Source organism: Trichosurus vulpecula, chromosome 9 (assembly GCF_011100635.1).
Source record: "Trichosurus vulpecula isolate mTriVul1 chromosome 9, mTriVul1.pri, whole genome shotgun sequence".
NCBI lineage: Eukaryota > Metazoa > Chordata > Mammalia > Diprotodontia > Phalangeridae > Trichosurus > Trichosurus vulpecula.
The window spans coordinates 47,729,226-47,744,180 of record NC_050581.1 but is presented as its reverse complement, the minus strand read 5'-3'; the positions used below and the strand labels follow the sequence as shown (position 1 = coordinate 47,744,180).

The 14,955-nt window shown below is 42.0% G+C and overlaps 1 protein-coding gene across 1 annotated transcript in view; it reads right to left on the bottom strand.

Annotated features, from left to right (window-relative positions):
* LOC118832099 overlaps positions 1 to 14,552 on the bottom strand; it is a 171,918-nt gene extending 157,366 nt beyond the window's left edge. Inside the window, exons 1-3 of the mRNA XM_036739540.1 lie at positions 14,498 to 14,552; positions 6,590 to 6,750; positions 2,291 to 2,361 (exon numbers count right to left, since the gene is read on the bottom strand). Of these exons, the coding sequence (XP_036595435.1) occupies positions 2,291 to 2,361; positions 6,590 to 6,750; positions 14,498 to 14,552 (287 nt within the window). The remainder of the gene's footprint in view (positions 1 to 2,290; positions 2,362 to 6,589; positions 6,751 to 14,497) is intronic.
* Positions 14,553 to 14,955: the final 403 nt, after the last annotated feature.

Genomic DNA, 14,955 nt, shown 5'->3' with positions numbered 1-14,955 from the left:
TTTGTTTCTAACCCTTTTATAACATCTGAATTTTACACTTCTGATTTCCAGCCTTCTTCCCTACAGTGTCCTTTTCTCTCCTGCCTTTCAACCAAGGTTTCTTCCCATCATTCTCTCTTTCCTCAATAGCTTCTGGGTCTGTTTTGAGGAAGTGTGATACAGTTAAAAAAAAAAGGAATGAATTTAGAAACAAGAGACCTTGGTTTCAAATCCCACCTCCACCACTTATTACTTGTGTGACCTTAGGCAAATCATTTAACCTCTTGGGGTCTCAGTTTCCTTTTGTGTAAAATGAGGGAGCCAGACTAGATGGCCACATAGGTCCCGTCTAGCTCTTAATCTATGATCGCATTCTATAAGCTATGATCTGTGTCTCTCCTGTTCTCATATCTTCAAGGTCTCCCTCCCTGAAGCACACTACTTCCCCAGCATTTTTCTGCAGTCTAGACCCTCTTGGACAGCAATCCTCACTGGGTCTCGGGTCACACATCTTTGCCTGTGCTGGGGAAACGCTAATGGAGTCTGACCACCCAGAATAGTGAGTGTCACTCTCTCAGCTTCAAGGAGCCCAAAGTCTTCCATCCCTGTGACTTAGCATTTCTGATGAGGCGCTCCGGACAATAGACATCACCGCCCCATTCGAGTGGTTCCTCCCCAAGCAAGCCTTTGAGCAGAGGATCCATCTGCCCCCTCAACATTCCCATATCCTCAGACAAAAGCTCTAACAAATGAATTTAAAATAAAAGAAAAAGAGGGAAAGCTGGAGAGATGAGGAGAGCCGGGGTTGGGCCGGCTCTGTTTGACTCAGCTTTGAAGTAACTGTCTCCCAGAGTCCCAGTCTTGGGGGAGGGCTGGGAAGCTGGTCAGTAGGACAATACCAGGAGATTACTAGGCTTGACCAAGCCAGACAATAGAGTGGCTTTTCGTGATGATGAGAGGGAACCAGTTCTCTAGAAAAATCCCATCTTTGGGAAGTTAGGAGAAGAGAAAAAATGCAGAACTTTGGAATATTGGCCGCTCCATTTCCATGCTTGTTCTAAGATTTAGCAGAAGTGAGTTTGACATAAGTGGGATTGTAAAGGCAAGAAACTAAGTTGGGTGCGTATGTATGTATGTGTGTGTACATATATCTATACATATATACACATACATATATATGTATGTATACAGAGATATGTAAAATACAGATATAAAAAACTGATCAGATACTCAATAAGTATTGAGCTAAGCACCAGTGTATGAAGAAAAGCTGAGGACAATCCCAACTCTCAGGGATCTCACAGTCTCAAAGATATGAGAGGTTTAGTGGATAGAAAGCTAGCCTGGGAACCAAGAAGACCTGAGATCAAGCTCTGCTTCTGACACATCCTAGCCGTGTGGCCCTGGGAAAGTCATTTAACTTCTTGATGTCCTCAGTAACTCTCTAAGTTCCAGGCAATAGCCAATCTGCATCTGCAGAGGGAGTTTCCCCATTGGGAATTTCCTCCATGACCAAAATCACAGGGTTAGAGGTACATAAGTAACTGTCCAAGATCTGATCTACACTGTACAGTGAGTGCCTTTGTAATACCCTTTTGGGGAAGGCTGGAGACATGAACCAAACCTAAGTTTTATGTAATTCAGCCTGGGTCTCTGGGATGGGAGTGTAGAGAGCAAGAGTTTGAGAAAGAAAAAAAAAAAGAGCCAGATTCCTCCCTTGGGGCCAGGCTGCCTTACATCCTTACGAGTAGGAATCTAGACCAAAGGGCCACTTTACGGGGAAAGAGTGAGCACCCCCTGGGCCCAGAAGTAGCTCTGTGCTGTTGTAGACATTCACAGCACACACATACACACAACACACATGGTTTCAACATTCAAGGAAAGACAGGGAACAAATTTCTTCCACCAGAGGAGAGGCAAACCCATTTCTCAGCACCAAGTCCCTTACTGTAATTTTCAACTCCTACTGTTTCCACGAGGGGTGGGGAACCTTCAGCCTTGAGGCTGGGTGGAAAGTTCCCTGCCCCTAGTATTCACCCACCTCCATTAAACATTTTTTCTGCTTGGATTTTGATGTTTCACATAGATGGAAGTAAAAAGACAACCCTTATTCATGTTTCAGGAGTTCACAAGGTCCTTAAGTAGCACCAGGGGCCTCCCCACTGATCTAAGTACCTAAACAGGGTTTTCCAAACCATTAAGGGGCATTAGTAATTAGTAATTTGCAGAACCAAGTTGGCGAGGATCCATGTAGGGGTAGAGTTAGTCATTTCAATCCAGATAAAAGCAACCTTGGGACTTGTGTCTTTACCTCAAACTCTCCGATTCCTTCACAGGCTCTTCTCTGGATTCCAGATAAGACGTAACCTGGATGTCTTGGAGCTAAGACAGAAATGCTGTTAGTTAATATTTTCTTGAGAGATGTTATATTATTCAATTATCAAAGATAATTTATTTAGCTTTAATTATCTCGAGTACCATGCTAAAAGAGTCAGTATGGTAGAATAAATAGAGCAGGGCTGTCCAAAAGGCGGCCCGCATGCGGCCCACAATGTGATTTTATGCGCCCCACCCCGCCACCGTGGGTTTTAATTTTCATGAGCAGAAAAAATAAAATAATAATTTGCATGGAATGTATATTAGATTTTTTAATCGCATCACTAATAAATAATCTTGTTGATATTAATTTTCTTTGGTGTTTTTAAGCAATATTACCGACAGAACATATCGCACGGAATTTTAAATCGATCTGTGGGATGCGTTCCGTCTGTACAATGCAGACTAGTCAGTATGCACCCACCTTTATACTGTTGTGTTGTCACTTTGTTGTTTTGTGTTTGCTTTCGCACTTCACGCCTTTACCTGTCATATTGATGACGCGCATTCCCCCACTTTCTATTCGTGTACTGTATTTTTTGTTCTGGGTGCGGCCCTCTAATAATTATTTTATTTTAATGCAGCCCTAAGATAACCTAAGGTTGGACAGCCCTGAAATGGAGCATTGACCTCTGAGCTCCACTTCTGATTGATCCTAGTCATGTGACCCAAGGCAAGTCATTTTCACCTTTCAGGGCTCTTACAGACTGCAAATTGTAGAGAAGGTGCCCACCTGCATTGGTAGAGGGAGCTCCTTGTACCAGTGAAACCACAGCTCTTATGTCTATGATGCTATGTACTATGCAAAGAGAGAGTCTTGTCTCTCTATCTCTACAGCCATCTGCTTTGGGCAGGATGTTGCTAGGAAGAAAAGAACCATGTTGGTGACCATAAGAGCATGAAATTGCCATGGATTTTTTTTCTTGCCCACAGCCTTTAAGAGTATATGGCCACCTTGGAAAGGCTTTTAAAAAGCCATTCACATAAGCATAGTTCCAAGGGCCAAGGAACTAAAAGAAACCAGGCTGTTTTTAAGAGTAAAGACAGAAAATGCAACCCACCACACCAGGGACTAACTATCTTCTAGTTACCAATGTCTACCACCATCGAGAGCATCCAGAATCAGGCTTCTCAAACTGGCAAAGCCACCAAAAAGATGATATCTGAGGAGCAGAGAGAAAGACCTCTCTCCCCTCTCCACAAAGCAGAAAGCACCAGACTACAAATCAGAAGATCTGGATTCTAGTGCCATCTAGGAATAGGGATTCAATCTGTGACTTCATTGGTATAGGGAACTCTCAAAAGACAGAGGTCACTCTACCAATGCCCCTTTATAAAATAGAATTAAAGAGCTTCCTAGAACATTGATAGGTTAAGTGATTCACCCAGGGTCGCATATACATATATATACATATACAGGGTTGCAGTAATTGGGGCAAATCATTTAATCTCTTTGGGTTCTAGTTTCTTCATTTGTAGAACAAGAAGTTTATAATAGAGACTCTCCAAGCTTCCTCTCATTCTAGTGTTTTATGCTTCTAAGTATTTTGAAATTGCCCTCTTTTTCTCACTCCTTTGAGTTTAAAGGCAATATGAAGTCATCAGTTGTCTTTAATAAATTTAGATCCGAGGAGTCTATCAAGAGAATTCCTTCCACAGAGGAGATCTGGAGAAATGGGACAGAAGAGAGGTAAGATTTGATCAGGAGCATAGGGCATATAGGAGACTATGGCTGAGGGTTCTGAGCAGCTCAAGGACAGAAAGATAGCCTTGGATAGCTACTGTGGTGGGGAGGAGGGGATGGGAGGGGAAGTACAGAAAAATAGAAAAGGAGCATGAAAAAAAAGGGAGTAAGGAGGCTTCACTATCACCTATCCTGTCTTGGGAGGGAGCAACTCCCAATTGAAATTCTCTGGCCCTGACCTCTCTCTTTCATCTCCAGTCTTACCTACATCTTAAGTTGCCTGTGAAGCATTTTCATCTGGATATCCCAGAGGCTCTTCAAATCTCAGCTTCTACCCAAAACCAAGATCATCATTTTCTTTCTATCTGAGGAGGCAGTGTAGTACAGTAGAAGGTACACTCACTGGTTCCAATGTCACAAGACCTAGGTTCAAAACCCTGCTTCTCAGGCACTTACTCCAGCTGGGATTCAGTGGGATTCAGCTGGTTCACACCAGTTCGGCAGAACTGATACCTAATTGTATGTTGAGTTGGGCGGATCAGTTGTTCAAATGGCATTTGCAATCAGAGTTCTCTCTAAGGTGGGCCCCTGTGCAGCCACCCAATGTGGAAATCACAAATTTACATTTCTTACTCTTTTTTAATGTTCATCTGCACAACAGCATTTTCTAAGTGCCTGTAGTAATGTTCATTGTGTCCGTAGGTGAAAAAAATTGATGGAACCATGCATGTAATATTTATTTATTCATTTCTTAAAACTCATTATACCTTTGATGAAATACTACATTTTAATTCCCTCGTTTTTGTTACTTCAGTAAATAAACATATAATATAAAGAGAAAAAGTGCCAAACTACTGGGGGGGGGGACAAGCTGTCATTTGTTTCCGCTTTGTGTTACCCCCCCCACCAAATTCCTGCAAGATATTATGAATGAGCTAGTGTTCCCTGAACGGTGAAACCAATAGGAAGCTGAGACACAATGAACCAATAGAAATATAGATTTCAAGGATTATCTTATCACCCATTTCAGAAGCCATGGAAGTAGAAGAAAAAAAGAGTTAGAATAGGTAGAATGAGTTTTGGTTCTGCATATGTTCCAACATTGGCTGCTGTGGTCACGTGGCTGCTTTTGCTCCATAAGGATACATTTTTGTAAGGTATTATTTAATATTTTTCATTAATATTTTAAAACTCTTATAATCTAGTTCTGTGTACCTCTTTTATTATTCTTATCTGAGTATTAAATGCATGAACTATTAAACTACCTTTCGATATATCTTTTTGTATACTTAAAACGGTCATTAGGGCAGAGAACTGGTTGTTAATTTATTTGAATCCCACCACTGACTTACTCCCTGTATGGCTTGGGGCCCTGGGTCTTGGTTTCCTCATCTATAAAATGCAGGAATTGGATTTGATGACCTTTCAGATCTCTTACGGTTTTAAATCTATGATCTGTCACTTAGCACAGGGCCTGGCACATAGTGGGCACTTAATAAATGTTTATCAACTATGATCTTTTCCAAAGTTACTATCTGTGTGACTTTAGACAAATCATTTAACCTCCCTGGGCTTCAGTTTCCTCACCTATAAAGTGAGAGAATTAAAACAGGTGGGCTCTGAGACCCCTAGTAACTCCAGATCTATTATCCCAGGACCTGCTCTCTCTCTCGTGAGAACCTTATTTCTGTCGATGGTTCTTGTACCTGTCTGTCACTCAGGCATGAAACTTTAGTCTGGCTCAATGTTTCCTGGACCACCTGGGTCCCGAGGGATCTCACCTTCCTCTGAACTCTTCTGGTACGTCCTCCTTGTTTGAGAACACTTACCCTGTACCCTGCCTTGAGCTTTGAATCTTTTCCCCTTTGTTTTGCTATAGCTCTCATCTTGCCAAAAAGGATTTGAGCCCTTAAAGGTAAATATCACAGCTTATGTATATTTCTCTGTGTTCCCTGGCAGATCTTGGACAAGGCTCTGCACACAGCAAGCACTCAAGAAATATTGTTAGTAAAATAAAACTTTTCCCTCTTTACAAGTTGGCTTCAGGTTGACCCTGAGTGTGTCATACTGAGGATGCTAGAAGAGACCAGGAGAAGGTTGGGGTCTGGTTGTTCCTCTGAACCCATGTGACACATGTATAAAGCCATTATGTTATATTTCTTCCTTCCAAAAGAACTTCTCTGAGTACATTTGGTGACTGGGGGGAGGCAACACAGTATAATGCCCCTGGAGTTAGAAGATCTAGGTTTGAATCCTGTCTTGGACACTTACTGCTTGTGTGATCTGAGATAAGTCACTTAACTTCCCTGTGCCTCAGTTTCTCATCTGTAAATGAAGGTAATGGAATAGATGGCCTCTGAGGTCCCCTCCGGCCCTAGAGCTCTGATCTTCTGATGTCAAGAATTTCTGTCGTTTCATTAGGAGCTTCAGTTTTCCATAATTGAGACATGTCTCTAACGCATAAAGAGCAAACATCAAGAGTGACTGCTCCTGCCTGCCCCCGTTGGTTTTAGTGTAGCCCTCCTGGGAGGACTTCCCAAGGAAACTCACCCGAAGCACCACGTGGCACCTGCTGATGACATCCAGGATCACCAGACCCTTAAGCCCAAGACCGCTCCTCTGGGCCCCACTGCCCTGCAGAGAGGTATTACTTCTGGTGGAATAGCGATAGCTGTATCGGGTACCTTTGGAGAAGTAGGGCACGCCAGGACCTAGGGAACAGGAGAAAGCTGGAATGGAACCCGGAGCAAGCCGGCCCGTCGCCTCAGAGAACATCCGCAGCATATAAATCATGCAACATAGCACATAGGTCTAGAAGTCAGAAAGGACGTTAGGTAGTCATCTAATCCAATTCTCTCATTTTTACAAGTGAGGAAACTGAGGAACAGAGAGATTAAGTGAGGCACTCAATGGTACACATGTAGTATGTGGTAGAGCCAGCATTTGAACTCGGGTCTTGGAATTCCAAGTTCACCTCCCCAAAGATTATTCCTCTCTGGACCACCATCTGTCCAACTCAATTCAACAAAACATTAAGTGTCTATTTTGCTTAAGGAGAAATGTAGCCATGGCATAGACTCTGGCCTAGAGTCAAGAACACTTCTGAGATATACTGGCTGGATGACTATGAGCAAATCGCTTAACTTCTCTGTGCTCCAACCCTCTAAAGACTACTTGTGTGCCTCAGGCCACATAAGCAGTAATTAGCAATCAGCTTTGGGGAAAGGAGCCTCCAACATAATAGCTACTCACATGGATCAAATTACAAAGTAAAAAAATATTGAAGAAACTATCCTAGATATTATAAAGGCCAAGTTTAAAAGCCTGCCCTCAAGGAGCTTATAGTCTAATTGGGAGTTGGAGAGAGGAGAGGATGAGACATAGCAATAGACTGATTAACAGTTATTAAGGGCTTACTATGTATTAGGCAAGGCAGCTAGGCAACTTAGTAGATAGAGCTCTGGGCCTGGAGTCAGGAAGATCTGAGTTCAAATTCAACCTCAGACACTTTAGTGGTGTCACCCTAGGCAAGTCACTTAACCTCTGTTTGCCTTGTTTCCCTAATAAAAGGAAATAGCAAATCATTCTAGTATCTTTGCCAAGAAAACACCATGGACAGTATGGCCCACAGGGTCCCAAAGAGTTGGACACAACTGAATAACAACAACAACAACCCTTGAGTAGAAAAATATTTGGGGGTGGGAGGTGGGGAGGTGGCAGAGTGGATAGAGACTTGGCCCTGGAGTTGAGGACCTGAGTTCAAATCCAGCCTCAGACACTTACTAGCTGTATGACCCTGGGAGAGTCACTTAACCCAATTCGCCTCAGTTCCTCATCTGTAAAATGATCTGGAGAAGGAAATGGCAAACCACACACCAGTATCTTTGCCCCAGAAAATCCAAATGGGGTCATAGGGAGTCCTGAAATAGGGAGTCCTGCAAAAACAAACAAACAAACAAAACAAAACAAACAAAAAACCCTACCTAGCTTCAGGGCAATCTTGAGCTGATGAGACTCATACAAGTCAGTTAAGCAGAGAGGCAGATAAAGCACTTTATTAAGCACTTACTGTCAATAGCCACAAAGCATATCATGATCTCTCAGCCTCAGTTCCCTCCTTTGTAAAATGGGCAGACCTACTTCACAGAGTTGTCGCGAAGATCCAATGAGACAATATATGTCAAACCCTTTGCAAACCTAAAAGCGCTATAAAAATGCTAATTGTTATTGGCTGTTATTATGAAGAATAGGACGCCGGCCTTAGCCATAATATCGAGGACTTAATTTGGGGGGCCCAGAGAGTCTGGGATCCAATGAGACAATATATGTCAAACCCTTTGCAAACCTAAAAGCGCTATAAAAATGCTAGTTGTTATTGGCTGTTATTATGAAGAATAGGACTCCGGCCTTAGCCATAATATCGAGGACTTAATTTGGGGGGCCCAGAGAGTCTGGGACGCTTAATCTGGTAGAAGAAGAAGATAAAACGATGGTGATTCCTTCTGTTTCACTACATGACAGAGGATAAACTTCTCCGTAATATATTATTCGATGAGTTTAACCATGATAATTCTTTACATCTATATCAGGATTTCAGCTTTTAGAAGCACGTTCCCAACCGCTATCTCGTCTGATTCATAACAAGCAGCCCCTCTTTGAGGACAAAGAACAGACGACGACAACAGGGAGCAGCTGCTTTTTTTTTCTTAGAGTCTCAAATTCCTTATTTGCAAGATGCTTGCCCTCTCCCCACCACCCACCCCCAAATATTTTTCCTAATTGTGTTGTTGCTATTGTGTCCAACTCTTTGGGACTATTGTTAGAGTAGATAATATCTAAGTTGACCTATTAGATTGAGAGACAAGACACATTTGACTTCCAATCCTGCCTCAGACATATACTAGTTACATGATGTTAGGCTAACCTGGCCCCTTCTTTCTTTTCCAGTCTTCTCATACTTTCCTCCCCTCTATATAGTCTATGGTCCAGCCACGTTGGCCTTTTTCCTATTTCTCCCAACATGACACTCATTTCCCACCTCCGTGTCTTTGCTTTGGCTGTGCCCTCTGCTTGGAATGCTCTCCCTCATCACCTCTGCTTCTTCACATTCACGATTTCTTTCAACAATTAATTAAATGCCACTTTCTTTAGGAGGCCTCAATCTCCCCAACTGCTTAAGCCTTCCCCTCCAAGACTGCCTTCCTTCAAGTGTGTGTGTGTGTGTGTGTATGTGTATGTGTGTACACACACAGTTATCTCTTCCACATCTCAACTTTGCCCATCGAGATTTCAGTATATCTTGGGTTGGTGTAAGAAATTAAATGAGAATTTTGGAGGAGTTTTGTGGAAGCTGTAGATGGCACTCAAAGGTCAGCAGATGACAGAAAAAAGTTTAGAAACTCAGAAATGTATAAAATATGTATAGTATTGCATATTTTATCTTTTAATACTGTAAACACCCCATAAAAGAAAAAAAATTCAGACTTCTTCTCTGGTATGGAGGGCCCAAAAATTTTCTCCAAGTCATTTTACAGGTGAGGAAGCTGAGGCAAACAGGGTTAAGTGACTTGCCCAGAGTCACACAGCTAGTAAGTGTCAGATCTGAGGCCAGATTTGAACTCAGGAGGTTGTCTTCCTGACTCCAGGCCCAGCAGTCTAAGTGCCGTGCCACCTGGCTGTCCATAACAAGTGTTTAATAAATGCTTGATGTTGGTGATTAACTTCTCAGTTTCCCCATCCGTAAAATGTGGATAACCATAGCACCTAGCTCACAACGTTGTTATGAGTTTCAAATATCATGCAGGGTTTCCCCAAAGTCTTAGCGAAGTTCTAAGCCATTGAAGATGTAAGCCAAGACTATAGGGACCCCTTTTATATGAAGTCCTTGAGCTACTGCTACATTGGTTCTATTACACCTGGTCAAGTATATGCGGCATTTGCAACCACCAAGGATAAAGCAAACCACCTAAAAGAAGCTGAAAAGGCTGTGGTATATGTGTCTAATGGAATATTCTTGAGTAGCAAAAAGGGATGAATAAGAGGAATTCAGAGAAACATGGAAAGATTTGTATGAAATGGTACGGATCAAAGCAATACACCCAAAGGAACATGACATACAACAAGTACAACAAAGTAAATGAAAAGATTCCAAAAAAGAAGCCAGACTTGGACTAATTGAAAAACCAGTCACAGCTTTAGAGAACAGAGAATGAAACCTACTTCTCTATTCTCAACAGAGGGACCAGAGGGCAGAATGTTGCATACAATGTCAGATGCTATCATTCTATCAGGTTTTGTTGTGGTTCAGTTGTGTCCAATTCCTCATGACCCCATTTGAGGTTTTCTTGTCAAAGATACCAGAGTGATTTGCCATTTCCTTCACCAGTCCATTTTACAGATGAGGAAACTGAGACAAACAGGGTAAAGTGACTTGTCCAGGGTGACATAGGTAGTAAGTGTCTGAAGCTGGATATGAACTCAGAAAGATGACTCCAATCCCAGCACTCTGTCTGTTGTGCCACCTAACTGCCCCTCTTTTAATGAGGTATTTTTGTTTGTTTTTTTCTCTAGTACAAGGAAGGATCCAAAGTGGGATTCGAGTTGGAGGTGAGAGGAGGAGCAAGAGGTAGGCTTTTTTTCTCTCAAAAATGACCACAATTCCAGGAGACTGATGATTCTTCATAGTACCCATTTCATGAAACATACATTGGACAGAAAGGACATAGCCAGTGCAGGAAATTATCTTGCTTGACTATGCATATTTGTTATAAAAGTTTTGGGTTTGGGTGTTTTGTTTTGTTTTGTTTTGATGGTGGGAGAGAGGAGCAGAAAATAAATGCTTGTTCATTGCCAAAAAAAATTGAACCACAAAAAAAAGATTGTTAATTTTTTTAGAGAATAAATTAAAATTTTAAAGAAATAACTGTGTTAGAAAGACATAAATAAAATACATAAAAAGAAACAGCCAGATGGCCAGAATGAGACATATATTGAACAGAATAAACATGGCCAATGAGGGAATTTGTTTTGCTCAACTATGCTTTTTGTTATAAAGGTGGGTTTTTTTCCCTTTCTAATAGTGGGAAAGAAAATAAATGCTCTTTAATTGAAAAAAATAAAAAACCATGAAAAAGAAAATAAATGATTATTAATGTTTTAAAAAAAACAAAATTAATTTTTAAAAGAAATAAATGTGATGTAAAGGCATCAATAAAATACATTTTAAAAGAAACAGCCAAAAGGCCTGCTTGGGTGTCACTAGTTGGTCATAGGTTTTCATTCTGCCTTTTCACTTATTCTTTAAATACTTTACAAACAGAAGGGGTGCAGAATGGAGCCTGCTGTTCCTCAAGCTCAGATGGCTGTGGCCACTCTCAGGATTATCTCTGAGTTACTGTCTAGAAGAGCCGCCACCGCTGGCAAGTACCCCTCCCAGGCCTTAATACAATCCTGCAAACTTCAGAGTGGATGTTAAAGGAGATAACATTTATAAAGTGCTTAGCCCAGTGTCTGGCACATAGTAAGCGCTTATTAATGTTAGCAGTTCTCATCATCATCATCACTATTATTAAACTGAGAAAGAGAGAGAGAAGAGGCGAGGATGGGGGAGAAATCTCCAACTGCGGAGTCTTCTGGGCACTCCCAGAAGTTAACTTCTCCATCCAGTGCATCTCACTCACCAGCACACTCTGTCATACAGGAGGAGGCTTCCTGCCCCGGATTCTCTGGAGTATCTGAAATAATAAATGAAATTTGTAGGAGTTGGAGCCCAACTACAAAGCATCCTTGTGAAGCTTCAGGTACAGCCCCCCATGCCTTTGGCTTGTAGAGAACTCGAAATACCACCTCCAAGTGCTGTGAGGTTTCAATGTGGTGTTGGCCAGAGGTCTGTCACCCCACCCCTCCACCCCCCATTCATGGCAGAACTAGAGCCCTCCCGTCTCTAGCAGAAGCAACAGTGTTTTTGACTGCCCATTCTGGTAGGCTCCACTCTCCCTCCTTACCTACTATCTGGAGGCATCCACCCCTGTCCTCCATCCTTCACTATGGCACAGGGGCAGGAGAAATGGGTCTAGGACCAGAAGACCTCAGTTAGTTACTAACTGTGTGGCATTGCCCACATCTCAAATATCTATTTTTCTCATCTATAAAATGAGAGTTGGACTGAGGTGGCCCCTCAGGTTCTTTCCACCTCTGACTTATGGTCCTATGATGGTGATCCTTTGGGTGCTGAGTGAATGTAAAGAAGGTGCTTATTCAGCCTTCTCCCTCTAATAGAAGAAAAGAAAAGCAAAAATAAGGAGGGTCATAGACCCTTCAGTCTCAAATTAGCCAGAATCTAGGCTTCTCTATCTTGCTTCTTCTCTTCTGCCTGCCCTAGAGGAATGGACCCAAGCAGGGACATGAAGGAGCCAACTGGAAGGAATTCTTGAGATTGTTTAATTTTCGATGTGAGCATTTATACCCCAGAAAACGGCAAATGCTACCAATCAGAGCTTGGTTTTATTGTTCTGTTGATGGTAGACTTAAGAAATCGATGTAGAAAATATGAATAGTGCAGACAGACTCAACTTAAAAGTATGCCCTGCATCTTCTGAGAGCAGGCTGATAAGCATGTACCAGCACAGCCCTGGATCCAAGTATTAAACAGCAATCACCTTGGAGCTCAGGCTTTTTTCTCTTCTATCCCCTTCAAATCTAGCTAAACCCGAGCTGCATAGACACTTGTGAAACACATTCCTTTCTCCAAGGCTTATAGGGCTATAACTATCATGGGACCACTAGGGTTTTGTGTCAGAATGGTAAATGAAGAGGAAATTAACAATATGGTCATTTGATACACTCCCTCCCCTTGTCAGCTAGATGCCTTACTAGGTTGTCCTTCATGCATCTAGTGCCCACATACCCAGGTGAACCTACTCATATCTCTGCAACTTGGCCCAGGGGCAAAAACATTACTCTTTATAGTTCTGTCAAGAAGTAAACAAAATTTCACAAAACAAGGAGCCATGATTACAAATAGTGGCTGAATTTTACAGAGATTTTAGTGTTTTCTGGAGTTTCAGTTTCACCTCCAAGAAGAGTATTTAATATTAAAATTAAACTAAATTTAAAAATTAAATACTATGAGTATTTAAAAACCCCAAAGTGGGTTCCTAAAAAGTTATTATTGCTTGTTAATTGGGAAAAAAGGAAAAGAAAAGCATTTTACAAAGGAGAACCCCTCCCCCCTTGATATATGATAAAAAGCCTTTAAAACAATCAAGAACTACAGGGTTTCTGATATTGATTCTAAAAGTTTTGACCCTTTTTGATCCAAAGCTAGCTTTTTTTTATTAAAGCAGAGCTCATGTTTAATTAATTATCAGAGGGGTAAAATCACATTTCAAGCCCATATACTTTTAGCCCATCTGACTTCCCTTTGAAATAATATCTTCCCTCTCCAGGACACCTTGGATGGAGCCCATGTGCCAAATTAAACAGCCTTATGAAAGAGCCAGCTTTAAACTTTCAGTTGCATAAAGCATACATTTATCCTTTTTTTTCATTTAATCATATCTGCTCTGCCACCCAGCATCGCTGATGAGGTGATTCCACAAGAATCCTCCTGTGAATTCTGAAAAAAGCAAAATCTTCTTGCCCTAAGGTAGTGAAGACTCACAAGCCCCAAGAATTCTGAAAGCAACCCCTCTGTTCTCATTCCATTCTGATGAACTTTTTAAAAAATCTACAAGGAAAACAATTACAGATCAATCCTTCAGTAATCATATTTAATGAATCAGAACTAACCAACGCAAAGTTTTTTGTGTTTATTTTTTAAATTCCTTTCCAGGGACTAAATCTTCCAGTCATATCTTACCCTCTCTCTCAGACTTCTGAAATAGACATCACCCACATGCACAGACCCGAGAGATCAAATCTAATTACATAGCTCAACTCTTTCAAATGTGATTTCTGCACTAGATTTCCACTGAGGTGACCTGGGTAAATAATCCACTTCCTTTCAAAGTTTGACACCTATCAGAGGGCCAGCTTAATATCTTCAAAAACCCAGTTTCCCAACACAGCAAGCCAGGCATCGTTTTGATTTGAGTGACTGGCACTAGGAAATACTTTTCCTAAAGTTCCTCAAACTCCACCTTGTTTCCCTGTTTCCGGAGATAATGCTGCTTGGCTGAAGATGAGACAGTCTAGTTCTCCGGCATTACCAGTAAAGGACTCTCCTTTTACTTCCCCTCTCCTCTCATTCACAAACCTTTGATGTGAAACAGTAAGACAGAGTTGCCTGAGGAGGAGGAGGGGAAGAGATTCTCCAACTATGGAAAGCCCTCCTGCCCTTCAGAATGTGCTTTCCCAGAGGAAGGTAGGACCACGGAAGCAACATCATTCTGGAAGCAGCGCAGGGGGCGGAGAGAGAACACCCAGAATTGTAGTTGGACTAAATGATAATTTACTTACTCCCTGTAGCTGCTGCCACCACAGTCCAGAGTAAGACGAAAGCCGTGAGCCCCATGACCGTCAGGATCGCCTCCTTAGCCCAAAGTTAACCAAACAACATCAGCTCCAGCCCTCAAAGGCAGCTCTGAGCTGGGAAGCACTGAAAGGACACTTTCTTTACAGGCTAGCAATGCACTGCTTCATTTCTTAGCCAGAGGAGTGTGGGGAGGGGAGGGGAAGGGAAGGGGCTTCAGGAGGAAACTTGCCAGCCAATCAGAACCCTGTGATAAAGTTATAAGCTCTCCATCTGAAAGGAAGGGGGAGAAAAAGGTACTGACCAATGAGAAAAATCCCTCTTTCCTAACCTGGGAAAAGAGAGGGTTTTGCCTCCTCATGCCTGGCAAAACTCACAGCCCCTAATGGAACTACTAACCCACTAGGAATGAAAGGCAAGCATTTCCCCTTTCTCAGGCCTCATT